This window comes from Dictyostelium purpureum, assembly GCF_000190715.1.
Source record: "Dictyostelium purpureum unplaced genomic scaffold DICPUscaffold_287, whole genome shotgun sequence".
NCBI classification, from domain to species: Eukaryota; Evosea; class Eumycetozoa; order Dictyosteliales; family Dictyosteliaceae; genus Dictyostelium; species Dictyostelium purpureum.
Window position 1 is genome coordinate 20,740 of NW_003519623.1, and position 21,096 is coordinate 41,835.

Genomic DNA, 21,096 nt, shown 5'->3' on the forward strand with positions numbered 1-21,096 from the left:
TTTTTTTTTTATATATTATATATTAGGTTTTTATATATTAGGTTTCTAAATACCAACTATTATATATTGTATTTTTTATATTTTATTTATATACATAGTTATAATTTAGTGTATTTATTTATATATTTTATATGATAATTTTTAATATTGGATATTAACTTGTTGGAGTCTTTTAAGTTGGTCACTAATTAAAAGTTTTGTTTGTTGTGTTATTTTTTCTAAATTGTTTTCTGTTAGATTAATTGTTTTAATTGAAATGTTTTGATTTAATTGTTTAAGGAATTCTAAAATATCTTTGCTATTGAGATTTGTATTTCTAAGGCCGAGAGCTTCAAGAGAGGTGTTGTTATTTACCATTTGAGCTAAACTATTAATACCTTTTTTACCGATTGGGTTAACATCCAAGAACAATCTTTTTATTTTTTGGTTCTTTTGAATACCTGCTGAGATGATATCGATTTCAGTGTGTGACATACTGGCTTGGGTTAAAAATAAATCTTCAAGGGTTCTGTTTCTTTCTAAAGAGTGTGCGATGGCTGTGGCAGTTTGTTTGGAGAACTTATTCATTGATAAATCTAAAACATTGATGGTGGCATTTAACTCTAACATTTTGCAAACTCTAACTAGCGATCTTGAACTAAGTTCGCAATATCTTATATATAGAGTTTTGGTATTGGCAGATGATAACTCTAATAAATTGCAAAGTTCATTACAACCATTATAGTCAATCTTGTTGGCAGAGAGTGATAAATCATTAATAATATGATTATTTACAACACCTTTAATTATATTCTTTGTACCATCAGCACCCAAATTGTTGTAGGCAACATCCAAAGAGGTAAGATGACAACTTGTACTAACAAGATACTTTTGAATTTCTGAACCCAATCCTGTATTTAATCCAGTGTTACCAATGTTGAGTTTTTGAATTGCTGTTTCACTCGATGCTATATATTTGATGAATTTTGTCATGATTTTACTTTGAATTGGATTACCACTAATATTTAAATCTTGTAAATTTGTAGCCTTCTTTATACCTTCAAATATAATTTTAAAGCCTGCTTCTGAAATTTTATTCTTTGAAATATTTAAACTCTTTAATGTTTTATTATTTGATAAAAGTTTTTCAATAACTTTACAACCTGAATCTGTTAAATTTATATCCTCGAATCCAAGGGTTTCAATATTTTTATTAAAATTCTTAATAGCTCTTAAAATAACTCTAACTCCTGATTCATCAATTCTATTTTTACTAATATTTAATGTTTCAATTTTTGGATATTTTTCTATAATTGTTACAAGTGACTAAAATAATAAAAAAAATTATTAATAAATTAAAATAAAAAAAAACTAATATTATTTTAACTTACCATTACCAATTTGTTTGGTAAACCAATATTTTTTAAATTTAAATGAACAATAGTATTACAGGTCATAATGATTTTTAATGGTTCAAAAGCATCAAGTGCTAACATTTGATTGGTTGATAAATCTAAAGTTAAAATATTTAAATTTTCAACTATACTTTCACCTTCCTCGATTCTATAATAATTAAAAAGAAATTTAATAATTAATAAAATATTTTTTTTTTGGATATTATAGTATTTAATACATACACAGTATTTAATGAGTCTTTTAATGCATCAGCAATAAATGATAAATCCGAACCTTTTAAATTTAATGATGGTAATTCGATTTTATCATAATTTAAGTTTTCTCTAAAACCACCTTCTTTATCTAAAACATGATCGATTTGTTCTATTAATTTTAAAATTGGTTTGGTATGGAAATTTTGACAAAGTGTTAAATAATTGATTTTAAATAACTCTAAACGACTACGGAGTGGATCACTCTTTGTTCTAACTTTTGGAGATTGGAATAGAGGTAAAAGTACAGAAATATTTAAATCAACTTTTTCTATTGGTGAACCAATACCTCTAATAAACTCGTCATGTTGAATAAAATATTTATAACCAGACATTAACTCGACTATATTTGCTGATTGTTCATATGAGGATGTATCAAAGCTTATATTTTCTGAAGTATTTGGTGTAACTGATGAATGTGGAATTTGAATTTTAAGACCTCTTGTTGTAACTTGATAACCAATAATTTCTTTGTAACTGAAAAAGTCATAACCTGCTCTATCTTTTCTTGAGATTAAAACACCATCTTCAGCAACACATAAATTACGTTTATGTCGTGCAATTGATGACTCTCTAACACCATCATGAACTTGGAATGAGGTTACACCAAAAGTTGGGATTTTATTTGATAAATCGAGATATCTAAGTTTAGCTTCAATAACAGAACTACATTTAATTTGAGAGTGTAAAAGGAAGAGACGTTTTTGAATAATTTCATCAGGTAGTTCGAAAAAGAAAGCTTCTGGTATAAATTCTGAGAGCGAACCTGAATCAAGGAAACCTGGAGCATGTTTTTCTTTATCATGAGCACCAAATGTGATATAGAACTGAAGTGCAGCTAATCTAAATGACATTGCTTCGGAGCATGGATAGGTACCACTAACAACAGATTGTTGAATTTGTAAATAATAAAGGTGAACTGCTTTTGAATCTGATAATCTTTTTGGTTGTTTGAAGTATTTAATTTTGAAAACTAATTTTGAAAGATTTTTAATACCAGCTTCTTTAACTAACTTTGTTGGATCTAACCAACGATCATAACCATCTACTGTAACTTCGGCTAATGAAAAGAACTCTGTTTGAACTAGACCTAATTTTTCTGCAAATAATAATATTACATCTTGTACAAGGAAATCTTCGGTGATACAAATAACTTTATGTGATTGATCAACAAGTGAAATATGAACTAAAATTTTTTCAAGCTCGGCGTTAACTTTCTTTACCTCTTGTCTCTTTACTGAAAAATCTTCACCAACTCTTTGAATGTGTAAAGTCATTGAACGACGTGGTTGTTCTTTTCTACCAATATCCCAACGATCAGAAATTGAATCTTTTCTTGGTCTAGTTTGAGTATTTAAAAATCTATTAGCTTGGTTTCCTGGAAGTGGAATAACTGTTGATGGCTCTAATGTTGGTGATGAGGCTGATGCTTCTGAATCTTGATCTTTTTTGGATGGTTCACCAGCTTTTGATGATAGTTTAGCTGTAGCTTTAATTGGATCCTCTAGTAAATCTAATTGCGAAAATACTTGCTCTCTCATTCTTTCAATTGCCTCTTGTTTAGCTATTTCGATTTCCTCTTCTTCGGGAGTTAAAGTTTTAACTTTTTCTTGTTGTGGCTCTTCTTGTTGTGATTCTTCTTGTTTTGTTTCACCATCATCTGATTTTTGATCAAATATAGTACTCATATTTAATTCTCTAATAACTTGGCTTAATCTTGCAGAGTTTCTAATTTGCTCTTGCTTTTCAAACTCTTGTTGTAATTGTATTTCTTCTTCTAAAACCTTTGAAACTTTAATTTTAATTGAGCCACCTCTTGATGATGGTAGTCTTGATGATGATCTTAATGGTGAACCCTCTTCGAATGATTGCAAAATTGATCTTTTTCTTTCTTTACTAATTGGGTGACTAACTTCATGATTAGATGACACTGAAACAGATCTAGATTTACTACTTGATGGAACTGGAGGCAATGAATCACTTATTATAGTAGTGGTGGTAGTGGAAGTGGTAGTGGTTGTTACTGTTGCTGTTGTTGAAGCAGATGCTTTATTTAATGATAATTCTTCAGCAGCGGCATCATCTTGCTCTTGAATCTTTTCTTTTAATATTCTCTTTTTCTCTTGAATCTGAATTTGCTTTTCTAATTTTAAAATTTCCTTTCTTCTTTGATTCGATGGTGAACCATATTGTTCAGATGATTCAGATGATTCCATATCAGAGTCATCATCTTTAATTTGAACATTATTATCTGCAGCATTATTATAGTTTCTTAAAGATAGAGATGATGAAGTTGATGAATCATCGTCATAATCGGAGTCTGATGATGAGACATCGTCGGATGATAATTCTGAATCGTCCTCTTCGCAAATACTTAATCTTGGTAACCTAACTGAAGTTGAAACTGGTCTTGTTGCACTCATATGTAATGGTGAATTTTCTGATACTGGTTTAAGTGCATCTAATGATAACTCTGTGTGTAAAAGATTTCTCATTGAATAAAGATTTGGTGTTGTGTTCATTGAATGTACAGTACTACCCCCATAATTTGAGTCTGTCTCTTCTAATAACCTTCTAACATCTTCTGCATTACTACCAGTTTCATCATCAAAATTTGTTTGATAATATTGTTGTGCATGATTTATATTCTGATTATAACCGTGGTTATGATTGTGATTATGATTTGAATGATTTTCTGAAAATTCTGAAGGTTCACTTTGTTTTAACTTTTCGGATATGTTATTTAAAATATTAGGTGAAGTTAATTCATTGAGTAATTGTTCTAAATCATCTTCTACTGATTCCATTTCTTTATGTATAATTATATGTATTTATTTTTGTTAATATTGTTATTATTATTGTTATATTATTATTAATTTTAAAAAAATTAAATGAATTTTAAAAATAAAAATTTTATAAATGTGAGTTATAAAAAAAAAAAATTTAACGTTCGCAAAAAGGTATGATTATTTAGTTGTAATTTTAGGTTATAAAAAAATCACAAACAAAACAAATAAATAAAAAAGATTGGTTAAAAATAGTAGGTGTGTGAAGTTAAGTTATAGGTTATTATGTATTTTGTGAATGTGAGTGGTACTGAGATTTAAAAAAAAAATTAAAATTGTAAACACACTAACCACAAGATAAACACCCATCCAAACCAACAACTAAAATTATAATATTATTGATTTATTTTTACACACAAAATATTTGTGAATGTCTATTTTTAAAATATAAATAAAACACAAAATAAAATAAAATTATTATTGTTTATCTATTTTTTATTAAAAGAAATTATTTTATAATGTTTTATTTCTTTTAAAACAGTTGTGTTTTATATAGATTGGTTATTATAATAAAAATGAGGGAAAATAATAAAATATAAAAATAAAAAAATAAAAAAAAAAAAAAGATTTTTTTTTTTTTTTTGAATTTTTTTTTTTTTATTTTTAAATTTAAATAAAATTTATTATGATAATGATTTTATTGATTAATCATAAACTATTACAAATATAGATTTAATAAATGGATTATAATAAATACCTATATTAATGGAAATATATTTGTTTTTATAAATATTTATATATTTATATTTATTTATTTATATAACAATAAGGATTACGTAAATGAACTTTTTTTTTTTTTACCACAATAGTTAGTTTTTTTTTTTTTTATTTAACTTTTCGTATTGCGTTTTTCATGAAATATAAAAAAAAAAAAATATTTTTTCTTCATTCTGCAAGACTCACAATCAAAAAAATTATCCAAAAAAAAAAAGAACCTTTTTTTTATTGCTTTTGGAATAATTTTTTTCAAAAAAAAAAGAGAGATATTACCAAGATTCACCCCTCTATGGAAATTAATAAAAAAAATAATAAAAAAATAAAATTTTTTTTTAAAAAAAAAAGATTTTATTCAGATTGCCCACTATCGAAATCATTGGTTGTTTTTGTTGATATTTTTTTTCATATGAATTTTATAATAAAACTATCATCATATTTTTTCTTTTATAAATAAAATTGAGTCAGTGTCACTCCACAAAAATAATAGTTTTTTTTACAATAATAATATTTTTTTTTTTCTATCACATTCCCAGTGATTATTATTAATATTTATTGTTGTAATTTTATAATTGTATGAATTAAAATAAACATTGATTTAGAAACTACTATAAAACCATCAGGATATTCTTTTGAGTTATAATCTGTTAGATCTGAATCTTTAAAGTCTTGAATAACCATTTTATTTTCTAAATTTTCTTGGCCTATAAGTTCCTTTAAATTATCGATTTGGTTGGTTTCATAAAGATATTCCACAACATCGTATCTACTATAGGAGTCAATAAACGAACGACCATTTGAATACTTTATAAATATGATTAATCTGAATATATCGTAATCTATTTTGAATTTGAATTCGGTAAAAATGGATCTAATCAATTTGTATACTGAAAGAGGTGCTTTTAAAATGGCAATTTTGTGAATAATTTGAATGTCTTGATCATCTAAATTTAAATTTAAAATATAACCTTGATTTTCTTTAAGAATATATTCAATGAGTTGATTAGTTTGTGGTATTGATTCGATCCAATTGAAAACGTTAAAGAAAAGGTAGATGAGGAATTTCTCTTTTTTCTCTTTGCTATTTAAATGATGGTCCCACAAGAATTGAAATATTTCTAAATTTCTATGACTGACAAGTAGTATCAATAAACATTCGGTTTTATCATTGAAATAATATTTAATTAATGGCTCATATAGACGCATGAACCATTCTATTGAAATATTTCTTAAAAGTGTAAACTGATCCAAGCTAGGTATAGATTTGATTTGATTGATTCCATTCTTTTCTATATAGTCTATTAAATAGTCGTATCCTTTTTTTAATAGCTCTTCAAAGGTTATTTCTTCCTCCTTTTCTTTTTCATTCCCTTTTGCATTAATTTGAATTACAGGTAGCTGACCAATTGGAGCAGAATGATAAGTAAAAGGGTATTCTAAGGACTGGTACCAATCTTGAGATTTATTTTTGAAATTGCAAATGTCGCCTAATGTTGTTTTAAGTTGTTCGTAACTATCTTGCTGGAGTTTATATTCAGTTTGATTCTCTTCAAAATAATCCTTTAAATGAAACTTTATGGGTATTAAATTTTTTTTTTTAAAACTCTTTAAAAGTTTTATATTTGTTGTTGATTCTATTAGCTGCATAGCATTATTTCTAGAAACCAATCCTTTTTTTACCGATTTTTTAACAAATGTTTTTAATGATAATTTTTCTATTGATACTAAATTATTAAATAATAATTTATAATTAAAACTGTCATCTATAAAACCAAATTTGATATTATTATTATTGCTGCTACTGTTGTTATTTAGAAAATTTATTATTTTGTATATTGAATTACTATCTTTATTTATTACTGAATTTAGAATGTTTTTTATAAAAATATTGGGTCCATTATATTTCGTTTTATTAATTATTTGTTTAATTGTATTGTTATTATCTAATTTATTTAGTTGATTATAAATATCTATTAAGTTGTTTGAATCTAAATGTAGGGTTTTTTTATAGAGTGAAATAATAAAACAATGTTGTGTTTCTTTGAAAACTGTATTTTCTCCATTATATTTTTTGAGGAGTTGAATAAATAATTGGTGAATTTGAGCTAATGGTATATCTAGATCTATGACTTTTTGATTTTTAAAAAACAAATGTTCAAATAACACTAAAATCTTTTTTACATTGGCATCGTTTGGCTGCTTGTTGTTTATATCATCTCTTTGTTGTAAGTGGTAGCCTAATAAAGTACTGAAGTTGGTGTTTATAAAATTGTGATATTTTTCTTTTGTTTGTGTGCTTGAATTTAACAACCATTCTAAATAATCTGAACTGTGATAAACTATAATAATTTTAAAAATAAATGAAATTACTTCTGGTTCTAAATTACTTAAAAATATATTGTCAAAATATAAAATTGATTTTTGATTAGCCATTTCCGTTTCTTCTACAACATCTTCGAAATAATCGTTTGTATTATAAAATATTTTTTTTCTTTCAAAGAGTTTCAAGAAAAATTTGAATGATGAAATTGATTTTTTGAAAACTGAAAATCCTAAAATTAATGATAAGTTTATGTACGAGTCGGTGATCCAATTGAAAACGTTTACTTCGATTTGTTTGAAATTTTCTTTTAATAAACAGTGGTAGATGTAATAGTTACCAAAGAATAGAACTCTGCTCGACATTTTAGTATTACTGACCCCACTAATTAAATACAATTCGCCAGAAGATACTAATGACTCGAGATCCAATGTATTTCTATTGTTCTTTATGTATTCTATGAATTTAAGATAACTGGGTTGATATATTAAACCTCTAGACCTCTTTATTTGAGAAAGTATAAATATAGTTGCGTGTTGAATATTATTTGTATAGTATTTTATTAATGATATACTATTTTCTCTATCAGTTAGCAAAATATCTATGCACTCATCTAACACCTTTTTGTTAAATAAACATTCTATTTCAATATCGCCACCAAAATATTTGTTATTTCTATTGTTCATTATTGGACCAATGTATATTCCCAACTCCTCTTGAAAAAAACTGACCTTTTCGTTAGTTAAAGGTATTAAAAAACTATTTAAATTTAAATTTGTAAATATTGGTACCAATTCGTTTGAATAAATTTGATTTTTAATATCATTTTCATTTAATTTTTCTTTAAAAATATTATTTTGGTTTAATTTTATTTTTTTCTTTGGTTGAACTAAATCATTATCTTTATTATTATAATAATAATAATTATTATTATTGTTTAAACAATCGTTATAATTTTTTATTATTATTTTATAAAAACTTTGAATTTTTTTAATATTATTATTTAACTTTTTTAATTCAATTTCTATTAAAGTATATAGTTTATAATATTGATTTATTTTAGAGTTTATTAATTTATTATTATTGACAATGGTATTGTTATCATCATTATTATTATTATTATTATTATTATTATTAAAACCACAATTATTAAAATTTAAATAACTAAAATTATTAAAATTATTAAAATAATGATTTGTTATAAAATAATTTTTTTGATTTAATAATTTATAAATTTCATTTATTTGATTACTGTATATATTTGAATTATGGTTTAATAATTTGTGTAATAATTTAGAACCGCTATAATCGAAATATATAAAGTGATTTGATTTTAATTTATCCAAAATCATTTCGAAATTATTATTTTGGGCCATTTCCCTGAAATTAGTTGTCCCATTGTAGCTGCAGTTTTTGGAGGTACTGTTTAAAAAATAAAAAATATTTTTTCGAATAATAATTGATCTCCATACTCTAAAAAACAATTTATCATTGTAATAGTTATTATTATTATTATTATTATTATTATTATTGTGATTGTTATTACATTTCATTTTATTAAAATTAATTTTAAAAAAAAAAAATTAATTTTAAAAAAAAAAAAACGAAATTTTTATTTTTTTATTTTATTTTATTTTTTTTACTTTTATAACTTTTTTTTTCTTTTTTTTTATTTTTTTGAAAAATTATTATAATTATCACACACCCCCCTATATATATATATAAATAAATCTATTTTAAAAAAATGATAAAATCGATTACTAAAATAATAAATTATAATAATTTTAATAATAATAAAAATATAATAAGATGCTATAGTATTATGAAAAAAAGATATGGATTTGAAGACCCAATTCAGCATCAATTAGAATTAATCAACCAAAAGGAAGAGGAGCTTAGACAAGAGAGATCACATACACCAAAATATAAGCGTGTTGTAAAAACACATTCTATTACTCCACCAAACCTTTACAACACAGAATCATTTCGAGTACCACCACCAAGAAAGAATGCAAAGAAATTAAATATCGCAGTTATTGGTGCACCCAATGCTGGTAAATCAACTTTGGTAAATGCAATTGTGGGTGAAAAGGTATGTGCTGTATCACACATTGAACACACTACCAGAGATGCAATATTGGGTGTATACACTGAAGGAGATACACAACTATTATTCAACGATACACCAGGTATGATCAAAAATTTCAATAAGAATACAAATGTACGTGAATTTGTAAATTTAGCATGGACTACAGTTAAAGAATCAGATTTGGTTTTAATGGTGGTCGATGCAACCAATAACAACCAACCCGATACTAAATACATTATCAACCACTTGGAAGATCAAATGATCGAATTATTAAAAAAAGCAAAATTAGAAGATATAGAAAATGGCGAAATTGAAGACGAAAAGGATTTTATATTGGTTATCAACAAGGTCGACTTGGTCAGAAAGAAGGAGGATTTGGTCGAACTTATCTCTGAGCTCAATGAAGGCAATATATTCAGTGATACATTTGTAGTTTCGGCGACAAACAATGTTAAATTAGACTCTTTAAAAGAATATTTGGTTGGAAAAGCAAAACTTGGTCAATGGATCTTTGAAGAAGAGGTAAAAACTGATCAAACTGATATTTTTAGAGCAAGCGAAATTATTAAAGAAAAACTCTATTCAAAACTAAAAGATGAAATTCCATATAAAGTTATTCAAAGTACCAGAGGTTGGACACCAACAAAAGATGGTGCTTTAAGAATTGATCAAGATTTTATTGTTACAAAAGCATCTCACAAGTCATTGATTTTGGGTAAAGATGGATCAGTAATCAAATCAATTTATTTAGAAGCTAAAAAAGATTTAGAAAAAGTATTTAACAAAAGGGTTCATTTATTTTTAACAGTTAAAGAAAAACAATCAACCGAACATTACGAATTAGTGGATTAGTTGTTTTATTTAATTTTTTTAATTTTTTAATTTTTAATTTTTAATTTTTAAAATAAAAAGAATAGTTAATATGAATTTAACTATTCATTAGCATATTATTAAAAATATTATTTTATATATTTTATATTTTATATTATATTATTATCATCTTTTTTTTTTCTTTATTTTTTTTATTTCCTTTTTTAATTTTTTAATTTTTTTTTTTTTTAAAAAAAACGAAAAACTATTTTTTCATTTTTTTTTTTTTTTTTTTTTTTTTATTCAAATTATAAATTCCTTTTATTTTTTAATTGTTATTGTTTATATTTGTTGTTTATTTATTTTTAAAAATAAATAAATATTTTAAAACTATCAATAAAATGGCAGATGATTTCGCATTTAGATTTGGTGGTATGATGGACTTTTACTATGAAGGTTTACAAAAAGAAAAAGAAGAGTTGGAAAAGAAAAAAGAAGAAGAGGAAGCACAAAAATTAGTTGAAGAACAATTAAAAGTAGAAGAAGATGCACGTAAAGAACAGGAAGAGAAAGAAAAATTAGAAAAAGAAAAACAATTAGAAAAAGAAAGATTGCGTAAACTTGAAGAATCAAAGTATCCACAAACTCTCAGACTCTATGTTGGCGGCTTAAATCAAAATATTAAATTAGAAGAAATCAATTATTTATTTGTATCATTCGTTAAAGATATCAAAGTAGAATCACTAGAATTTATAAACGATATAGTTTCAAATCAGTATAAAGGTTTTGCATATATAAATTGTTATTTTCCATCATTAGATTCATTTCATAAAGGTATTTAATTTATTATAAAATAATAAAAATTAATAATCAATAATCAATAATACTAATTTAATTTTTATTTTTTTTTATTTATTTAGCTGTAAGCAATTTAAATAAAACTAAATGGAAAGGTTCAAATTTAATCATTCAAAAAGCAAAACCAAATTATTTAGATAAATTAAAAGAACAACAATTAAAAGAGGAAAAATTAGAAGAAGAAAAATTAAAGAAACTAGAAGAGCAACGTCTTTTAGAAGAAGAAGAATTTGAAAAGAAAAAACAAGAAGATATTACAAAATGGAAGAAAAGATTAAGATTAGAAAAAAAATCAATGTTTGCAATGTATGAAAGATATTTAGAATATAAAAAAGAACATCCAGAATTTGGCAGAGAACCAAAATCTTCAACTAGACATCAAATTTATGATAGAGATTATCAATTTTTAAATAATTTGTTAGATAATGAAGATACAAATAATAGTAATAATAAAGAATCAACTGTTTCATTTGATGATGAAGAAATGTTAGAAAATGAAAACTACTCTAATAACTACAACAATAACAACTATAATAATTATAATAACAATAACAATAGTAATAATAGTAATAGCAATAATAGTAATAATAAGTTTAGTGGTTATGGTGGCTATTATGAAAGTGATTTTTATGACAGTTCACATTTTAATAATAATAAAAATAACAATAACAATAATAACAATAACAATAATAGTTATAATAATAACAACAACAATAATAATAATAATGATTATAATAATAATAATAACTATAATAATAAAAACAACTATAACAATAATGAAGAAAATTATAATCAAGATGAGTATTATGAAGGTGGTGATGAAGGTTATTATGGTGAAGAAGATGGTAATAATTATAACAATCAAGAATATAATGATCAAGGTGAAAAATATGATAATTTTGAAAATAGAAAGCCATATGAAGAAAAGGTTATAGATTATGAAATTAAAAAACAATCAGCAGAAGAAGGTGAAAGAAAAAGACAAGAGGCTTTTAGAAAAAGAAGAATGGAGCAAGCTAAAGTTACTCAAGTTTCATATTCATACAGTAAAGAAGATGTCGTTAGATTTGATTCTGACGATGACGAAGATAATAGTAATAATAATAATGACAGTAAAAATAGTTATGTTTCAAATGATACCAGTATGGAAAATAAACCCAAGCTTGTTAAAAGATCAATTGTATGGAAAAAAGTTCAAAGATATGATCCAAATTTATTAAATTGCGAAAGTTTAGAATATGTTGAAAAAGAAGAAAGTGAAAGTAGTAGTAGCGAGTCATCAGAAAGTGAAAAGGAAGAAAGCAACAGTAGCAGTGAAAGCAGTAATAGTGACAGCAGTAGCAGTGAAAGCGATAATGATAGTGATAGTGAAAAAGAAAGTGATAGCAGTAGCAGTGAAAGTGAAAAAGATGAAAATGAAACAATAATAGAAACTAACCAAAAAGAAAACAGTAGTGATTCATCATCAGAAAGTGAAAAAGAAGAAAAAGAAGAAAAAGAAGAAAATGATAGCAAAATAGAAGCCAAGGAAAGTGATAAGGAAGAAAATAGCAGTGATTCATCGTCATCAGAAAGTGAGAGTGAAGAAGAAAGTAAATCAGATTCAGATAGTGACTCTTCATCATCAGAAAATGAAAATAAAGAAAGTAAAATGGACATAGATAATGAAGAAAAAGAAATTAAATTAGATAACAGCGGTGACTCTTCATCATCAGATAGTGATACTGAAATCAAAGAAAAAGAAAAAAGTGACAGCGAAAATGAAAATGAAAATGAAAATGAAAATGAAAATGAAAATGAAAATGAAAATGAAAATGAAAATGAAAATGAAAATGAAAATGAAAATGAAAGTGAAAGCGAAAGCGAAAGTGAAAATGAAGGTGAAAGTGAAAACGAAAGTGAAGGTGAAGGTGATAGCGAAAATGAAGGTGAAAAAGAAGAAAATATAAAATCCAAATCACCAAAGAAACAACAGCTTCAAAACCCAAATGCAACAAAAGTTAAAAAGGATAGTATCAAAGTTTCAACATCATGGAGATCATTATTTATAAAACAACAACCAACAACAATAGAACCAGAAATAAAAAGTAACGAAAACTCATTTAATATTTTTTCAATCATTAAAGAAAACGATAAATTAGAAAAAATTAATAATAAATCCAATAATAAACCAGCAACAAATAATAAAATAAATAATGTACAACCAACTAAATTTAGTTTTAATTTTGGAAATAGTAGTAACAGTAACAATAAAAGCAATTTAAATATTTTTGGTAACACTAGTAGTAATACAACTTCAAGCAAAGATGACTCATTCTGGGGTAATAATAATCCCACCAAAAAAAGAAAAAATATAGTTCAGCAACAACAAAAGCCAAATAAAACTATAAAGTTATAAATTAAAAAAAAAAAAAAAAACTATAAAATTATAAATTATAAATTATAAAATAGTAGATATGTTTATTTTTATTTTTATTTTTATTTATTTTATTTTTAATAACGCATTAAATTTTTAATTTATACTTTTTTATATGATTTATTAATCTTTTTTCTTATTATTTGTATTTATTTTTTTATTGTTTTAATTATGTTTTATATTGGCAGCTTAAAAATTTAATTTCATTAAATTTGATTTATAATTATCCCACAAAAATTCTATATTTTCTTTTTTTCTTTTTTTTTTTTTTTATTTTTTTTTTTCGTTTTTAATTTATTTTTTTATTTTTTTTTTTTTATTTTTTTATTTATTTTTTTTTTTTCCATTTTTTTTTTTTATTTTTCAAAATTTAAAACATTCCCACCTACCCTGTTTGTTTTTTTTTTTTTTTTTAGATACACAAAAAAATAGTTTTAAATAAAAAATAAATAAATAAATAAATTTGAAAATATTTTTAAAATAATGGTAAATTCAAAATTATATAGATTTAATAATATTTTAAAAAATTTTAAAAAAAAAAATTTAAATGGCTTAGTAAATAATAATAATAATAATAAAAATTTTTTTTGGAGAAATTTTTGTAATATAATAGATGATAAAGATAATGATGGGTTCAATTTAGATGGTTTTGTAAACAAAATTAAAAGTGAAATAGACCAGAACGATAGAATGATAAAAATGATCAAAATATTGTTATGGAAGCAGAATTAGTTGAAAGAGAAGAGAAAAAAGAATCAAAATTAGCAACTGGGGGACCAAAGCAAGAAAATGGAAAAAAAGGTAAAAAGGGGGGGAGACCAAAAGGGACAAAGAAAAAAACCAAAATCAACATCCACAACCGGCAAACAAAGGAATACAAAATCCTCAACCTTAAAGGAACCGGTTTCATCAAATAAACCAGACCCAAGTAAATTAATTCCAAAAAAACCAATTCACATACAACTGTTAACTCTTAATCAAAGATTACCCATTTATTGAACCATATATTAAAGAAATTATTCAAATGCAAAATAAAACAAATGACAATAATAACAATACTTTAAATAATAATGGTATATCATTTTCATCATCTGATTTAGAAACTTTTGCTCAACTTATAAAAAGATCCCAACAAAATCCAACACCAAGCGAACCAAAAATTAAAACCACTTTAACAGAAGAAGAAATTTTAGGTGAAGATAATTTAAATCCAAACCAAATTTTAAATAAATTAGATGAATATATTATTGGTCAAGCCAATGCCAAAAAATCAGTATCCTCTGCACTTCGTCTTCGTTGGAGAAGAAAGCGTGTAGACCCATCAATCAGAGCTGATGTCTCACCAAAAAATATTTTAATGATAGGTAAATAATAAATAATTAAATAATAATTTAAATAAATTAGTATAAATTAATATTAATTTTTTTATTTTTTTAAAATAGGTCCAACTGGTGTAGGTAAAACTGAAATTGCAAGACGTTTAGCAGCAATTGTTAATGCACCATTTATTAAAGTTGAAGCAACCAAATATACTGAAGTTGGATATCATGGTCCAGATGTAGATACAATTATTAAAGATCTTATTGATGTTGCAATTTCAAATATTAAATCTAAAATTGCTGAATCCCATAAAGCAAACATTGAAGCAGATGTTGAAAAAGAAATTATTACAAATATTCTCGGTCCAAATGGTTCAAATGGTTCAATTGAAGAGTTAACAAAACTTTATAGAAATAAATCAATAGAAACTATTATGGTTGAGATCGATGTACCAAACAGTTTTGATAAACAACACTCATCATCAATTCAATTAGATGATGAGAGTCCATTTATCCGTTTGTTGGTACCAGGTGCAGCTAGTGAAAAGAATTCAAAGAAAAGAAAAGTTACAGTCTCTGAAGCAAGAGCCATTCTCGAAAAAACCTATCGTGAAAAATATACCGTATCTCAAGATGTTACTAAATTAGCAATTCAATCAGTCGAACAAAATGGTATTGTTTTCTTGGATGAAATCGATAAGATTTGTACTCCCCGTGAGAACTATAAGAATGGTGGTGATGCAAGCAGTGATGGTGTTCAAAGAGATTTACTCCCAATCATCGAAGGTTGCAATGTAAGCACTAAATATGGTATGGTAGATACTTCAAAAATTTTATTTATTGCCTCAGGTGCTTTCCATAATAGTAAACCATCAGATCTTATTAGCGAACTTCAAGGTCGTCTTCCAATCAGAGTCGAACTCAAACCATTAGAAGAAGAGGACTTTTACAGAATTTTAACAGAACCAAGAAATAATCAAATTAAACAACAACAAGCTCTTATGAAAACTGAAAATATCGATTTACAATTCACTGAAGAAGCTCTTAGAGAAGTTGCTAAAATCACTTTTGAATCCAATGCTCAAATTCAAAATTTAGGTGCTCGTCGTTTACACGGTATTATTGAACGTATCATTGAGGATATCAGCTTTAACTGTCATCTCTATAAAGATCAAACTGTCACAATTGGTGTAGAAGATGTTAGAAAAAAACTTTCAGATTTATTATTAAAAACAGATTTATCAAAATATATTATTTAAAATACTATTAACAATAGTAATAATAATTAAATAAAAAATAAAAAAAAAAATAAAAAAAAAAAAAAAAAAGATTTTAATCATTATAAAGAATTAATAATAAAACTATATTTTAGAATTTTCAAAAAAAAAAAAGGTCACTGGTGTCCGTGTGCATCATATTTATTTATTTCTAATTAATAAATTATTATTCACAAAAAAAAAAAAAAAAAAAGTTTCTTAAAAAAATTTACCACCAATCAAAATCATTCTTTTATTAATATCTGGGGTGTTTTTTTTTTAAAAAAAAAATATCATCATTATTAATTTTAATTGGGAAATATTAAAAAATTAATGGGGTAAATTTTGTTTGTGTAAACTAAATTTTGCTTTAAAAAACAATTTTAATCCATTTTACTTTTTTTTTCAACATGATCATGGTTGAAAAAAACAAATTTGTAATATTTATTAAAAAAAATTGGATGGATGGTAAAATTTTTTTTTTTTTACCCCAATAAATCAAACCACTCATTAGATTTTAATATTAAAAAATCATTTTTTTAAAATTAATTTTGTAATTCTTTGAAATTTTAGTAACGTTTTTTTATAATACAAATCATTTGAAATATATTTTGTTTTAAAAATTTTTTTAATAATAAAAAAAAAAATATAAATAGAAAAAAAAAAATATATTATTTTCATTTTCCAAAAGTATAAATAAATCATATAAATATTATTATAATAAAAAATGTCAGTAGAATCAAATAAAGTTAAATTTTTCACTGCTAAAAACTGTACCGGTACTGGTGTTGAATACACTGAAGGAGATTCTGTTGCTTTTGAACCAAATGATCAATATAATGATAAATTTTTATCATGTATTATTGGCACCAATGTTTGGGTTAATGCCTATCAACATAATGATGTTTATAACCCAGAACCAGGAGCTCATGAAGAATTAAAATCAGGTACCCACAACGATTTAAGCAGTCTTAATGGTCTCTCTAAATTCCAAGTTTTAGGTAATGAATTTGGTTATGCTATTGATGTAAAATTAATTGCCAGTGGTGATTTAGTTTCATCACCAGCAGGTACATACAAATTTACCATTATTCCATATCAAGTTTCAGCAGTAACCTGTTTAAATGGTGACGATTATGTTCAATGCCCAATTCCAAAACTTAATCCACCAAATGCCGAAATTGTAAGTAGTCTTTTTTTTTTTAATTAAAATAATTAAAAATAATAACACAATTTAATTTAACTAGGTCTGTCAAATCATTGTTGCCCAAACTGCTTGGCCAGGTGCTACTGTTGCCAATGGTAGTGTTTACTTCCAATATGACCCAAGCACTGGTATCTTAAATTATAGAAAAACCGAAGGTTTCCCAACCAATATGGATGTTACCCAAAATGGTAAAACTAATTTTGATTTCAAAATTTTAAAAGAAACTGCTTAATTTATTGATGAACTATTAATATTATTAAAATAATTATAAATTAAATAAAAATATTATTATTATTATCTATATTATTAATATTATTATTTAAAATGCTTAAATCTAAAAACTTTTTTTATTATTTAGTACTACTAATTTAGTAGTGATTAAAAATTATCGTTATCGTTTATCGTTTTTTGGATCATCTGGAACTAATTTATTCAAAAAACCAATTTAGTGAATCATTTCCAAGTTTATTCAAAAATAAATTAATAAATAAATAAATCAAAATTTAAAAAAAAAATAAAAAAAAAAAAGAAATGATTAAAAAAATATATTTAAGTAAAACAAAGTATAACAAATAAACAACCTATAAATGATTAAGTATATATAAAAGTATAAAAAAGTATAAAAAAATAACTAATAAATAATTATATTATGTGTTATGAAAATGTAGTTTAATTAAATTTTAGATATTAAATTTTTATTTATACATTATTTGTATTTCATCAATAAAGTTCGGTAACTTTCCCATTGGCCTATCGGTTTGGGAAAATGGTATTTCCTATTTTATTTAGAATTTGTCTACTTATAATCGAAGAGGGTTAATATACAATATAATATAAAAAAATAAATAAATAATAAATAAATTTTAAAAAATAAAATAAAATTAAAAGTTATTATTATATCTTTCTTTAAAAACTAAAAAAAATTCTCATAACAAATATTTAGAAATTATAGTGGTAATATAAATCTATCACAACTTTAATAATAGTGAAGTTCAATATAAATTGAAAACTATTGTTAATAAATTTTTTTAAATACAATTTTTTCATTATCATAATCAACGCTGTTTCATTTCAAATAATAAAAACTGTGTGGTTATAACCCCCATTTATTTTTTATAATCATTATAGATTAATTTCTTTTTGTGGTAATTTTCATTTTTTTTTTTATTTTTTTTAAATTTTTATATTTTAATTTTTAATTTTTTAATTTTTTAATTTTTTAATTTTCTTTTTTTTTTTTAATGAATGTCGAAAGAAATTTTACTTTTTTTTTTTTTTTTCTTTATTATTTTAATAATATTCACATTATATACATTTATTTATTTAATATAATATTATATACAATAATAATATCATCAATAATTTTTATATTTTTATAAAATAATTTTCAATATTACAAAATCACTATTCACATCAACCATTTTTAATTAATAGTTTAATTCAAAAATGGATTTTTCATTTTATATTATTTTCTTTTTACTTGCAATCATTGGTTTTTCATTTGGTTTCATTTATATATGTTTAGCCAAAATTGAAAAATTACATCAACAACAAGACATCACCGATAAAGAAAAAAATTATAGATTTCAAATATCAAATTTAAAATATGAAATTTATAAATTAGAATTAGAGAAAAAAATTAACCAAGACCAACTTTCAATCCAATCTCAACAACAAGCAGCCATTGAACAAAAAAATAAAATTGAGAGTGAAAAATTAATAAACTTATTGGGACTTCAATCAAATGAAATTAATCAATTAAGAAGTTTATTAAACCAACAATCATTTAGAAGTTATGATTGTAATCAAAATAATTTAGTCCAAGAAAGAAATTCACTCCAAGCTAAATTGGATTTTCAAATTGGCAAATCAGTTCAAATGGAAGAACAATTATTAGAAAAAGATCGTTTGGTAAATTGTCAAAACGATCATATCCAAAAACTTGAAATAATCCTTGCATCCAACGAACAAGTATTATCTCAACTCTCATTTGAAAATAAAAAATTATTGGAGAGATTAAATAATAAAGATGGTCAAGAAGAATCAATTAAAGTCAAGGTTCTAGAAAGTGAACATTTAGAAAAAGAAAGGGATAACGAATGTACAATATGTTATTCCCAAATGAAGACAATAGATGTCTCATTCTTAGGTTGCGGTCATAAATATTGTTTTGAATGTATATTAAAATGGTCCAAACATTGCAATATTTGCCCAGAATGCAAAGAAAGATTCAATATTATAAATGTAAGTAATTTATATATTCATATTTAAACATCATAAATAAAACATATATTAATATTATTACTATTTAATTAAATGTAGAGGGGAAATAATGTTGAAGGGGTACCAAATAATGTATATGTTGGTTGGAAGGACCAAGACCATGAACCATATGATGATGAAGAAGATTTAGAAGATGTTAAATTATATCTTGGTTCCTATTAGATATCTGATCCAAACTTTGTTGACTATATGGATATTAATTCATATTGAAATATGTTGCGATGAAATTGATAGCTCAGTTTCTTCTTCCAATGTTTCAATTTATGATTTTGATAAAGTTGAAAACAGTTAACAAGTTATGTATCATCCAAGAAATAATCAAATCTTCATTTAAATCTTTATTAAAAAATTACGCACCACATCAATTCAAATTTAAAGAAAAAAGTAAAAAAAAGCAAAAAAATTTTCTAAATGTTCCAGTATCTCGGTAGGAAAAATTATTCAGGTAACTATAAATACAACTAACTGTACTATATTTATCCTTATTATTATTATATTTGGGTGTAAAAGTAACTAATATTTTATTTTAATAATTATTTTGTTTAGTTCTAATTTATTAAATTCGGTTTCAAGATGCTCTTGTTTCAAATCTTATTTTTCATTTAAACCCTCGTAATCATTTCACAACGAGCACCACTTTGTTCAACTCAGGTTATTTTCTAAAAAGGTCTTTTGGTTTAGGTCATTCACCGAATCTCAGAATGATTATTTTTAGTTTTAGTTTTTGTAATTCTAAAATAAAAAAATTTGTTTATAAATTATATTTAATTGCCAACCACGAATTTTGTTACTAACCCTTCAAAATGGCGCAAAGGTTAACACGATTTTTATTTATTTTTTTTTAATTTTTTTTTTTGGTTATTTGATTTTAGTTATTTAATTTTTGTAATCGGCAACTTATTTTTGTATTAATTGCTAACCACGAATTTTAGACTTACCCCTTCAAGAAGAATGGTGCAAAGGTTAACACAACTTTTATTAATTTATTTTTAAAAGAATTTTTAGTAATTTTATTTTGATCATTTAATTTTAGTTATTTAATTTTTGTTGGGTAATTTTTGTTATTTAATTTTTATTTGAAGTTCATCGATAGAGTTCTGTAGCTTTCCAGGTGAATCGGTATTTTCACTCTAAATATATCTGAATTCCATACATGTATCTTGCTAAACTTCTCTAGCCTGTCGACTATCCCTTTAAAATTAGAATGGGACTCGGCAACTTAACCAATAAAATCATATAAGTAGTTTCGATGGTGTAGTTGGTTATCACATTACCTTTACACGGTAAGGGCCGTGGGTTCGATTCCCGCTCGGAATACAACTTTTAATTTTC

The 21,096-nt window shown here is 24.1% G+C and overlaps 7 protein-coding genes across 7 annotated transcripts; 5 read left to right on the forward strand and 2 right to left on the reverse strand.

Annotated features, from left to right (window-relative positions):
• Nucleotides 1-141: 141 nt before the first annotated feature.
• Nucleotides 142-4,453, reverse strand: frmC (uncharacterized protein; the record flags this gene model as incomplete). Its single annotated transcript, XM_003291581.1, has 3 exons — nt 142-1,305; nt 1,371-1,542; nt 1,617-4,453. The coding sequence occupies 3 exons, from the start codon at nt 4,451-4,453 to the stop codon at nt 142-144; spliced, it is 4,173 nt and encodes a 1,390-aa protein (XP_003291629.1).
• A 1,305-nt stretch (nt 4,454-5,758) lies between these two features.
• DICPUDRAFT_82283 (uncharacterized protein) lies at nt 5,759-9,079 on the reverse strand (the record flags this gene model as incomplete). The annotated part of the gene is made up of 1 exon (XM_003291582.1): nt 5,759-9,079. The coding sequence occupies one exon, from the start codon at nt 9,077-9,079 to the stop codon at nt 5,759-5,761; it is 3,321 nt and encodes a 1,106-aa protein (XP_003291630.1).
• Nucleotides 9,080-9,270: 191 nt separating this feature from the next.
• Nucleotides 9,271-10,467, forward strand: DICPUDRAFT_39284 (uncharacterized protein; the record flags this gene model as incomplete). The annotated part of the gene is made up of 1 exon (XM_003291572.1): nt 9,271-10,467. The coding sequence occupies one exon, from the start codon at nt 9,271-9,273 to the stop codon at nt 10,465-10,467; it is 1,197 nt and encodes a 398-aa protein (XP_003291620.1).
• Nucleotides 10,468-10,826: 359 nt separating this feature from the next.
• On the forward strand, nt 10,827-13,681 carry DICPUDRAFT_82285 (uncharacterized protein; the record flags this gene model as incomplete). Its single annotated transcript, XM_003291573.1, has 2 exons — nt 10,827-11,259; nt 11,346-13,681. 2 exons carry the CDS (start codon nt 10,827-10,829, stop codon nt 13,679-13,681), a joined length of 2,769 nt encoding a protein of 922 aa, XP_003291621.1.
• A 410-nt stretch (nt 13,682-14,091) lies between these two features.
• Nucleotides 14,092-16,309, forward strand: DICPUDRAFT_49939 (uncharacterized protein). Its single transcript, XM_003291574.1, has 2 exons — nt 14,092-15,063; nt 15,142-16,309. Exons 1-2 carry the CDS (start codon nt 14,724-14,726, stop codon nt 16,275-16,277), a joined length of 1,476 nt encoding a protein of 491 aa, XP_003291622.1. The 5' UTR covers nt 14,092-14,723; the 3' UTR covers nt 16,278-16,309.
• Nucleotides 16,310-16,968: 659 nt separating this feature from the next.
• Nucleotides 16,969-17,811, forward strand: DICPUDRAFT_57459 (uncharacterized protein). Its single transcript, XM_003291575.1, has 2 exons — nt 16,969-17,457; nt 17,522-17,811. The coding sequence occupies exons 1-2, from the start codon at nt 17,002-17,004 to the stop codon at nt 17,711-17,713; spliced, it is 648 nt and encodes a 215-aa protein (XP_003291623.1). The 5' UTR covers nt 16,969-17,001; the 3' UTR covers nt 17,714-17,811.
• Nucleotides 17,812-18,927: 1,116 nt separating this feature from the next.
• On the forward strand, nt 18,928-19,926 carry DICPUDRAFT_156246 (uncharacterized protein; the record flags this gene model as incomplete). The annotated part of the gene is made up of 2 exons (XM_003291576.1): nt 18,928-19,725; nt 19,804-19,926. The coding sequence occupies 2 exons, from the start codon at nt 18,928-18,930 to the stop codon at nt 19,924-19,926; spliced, it is 921 nt and encodes a 306-aa protein (XP_003291624.1).
• Nucleotides 19,927-21,096: the final 1,170 nt, after the last annotated feature.

What these genes read in the sequence shown, in the direction of transcription:
- DICPUDRAFT_49939 (XM_003291574.1), top strand. Translation starts at nt 14,724, where the DNA reads ATGCAAAATAAAACAAATGACAATAATAACAATACTTTAAATAATAAT. An exon ending in AAAAAATATTTTAATGATAG is followed by an intron (nt 15,064 to 15,141) that starts GTAAATAATAAA and finishes TTTTTAAAATAG; the next exon opens with GTCCAACTGGTGTAGGTAAA.
- DICPUDRAFT_57459 (XM_003291575.1), top strand. Translation starts at nt 17,002, where the DNA reads ATGTCAGTAGAATCAAATAAAGTTAAATTTTTCACTGCTAAAAACTGT. An exon ending in ATCCACCAAATGCCGAAATT is followed by an intron (nt 17,458 to 17,521) that starts GTAAGTAGTCTT and finishes TAATTTAACTAG; the next exon opens with GTCTGTCAAATCATTGTTGC.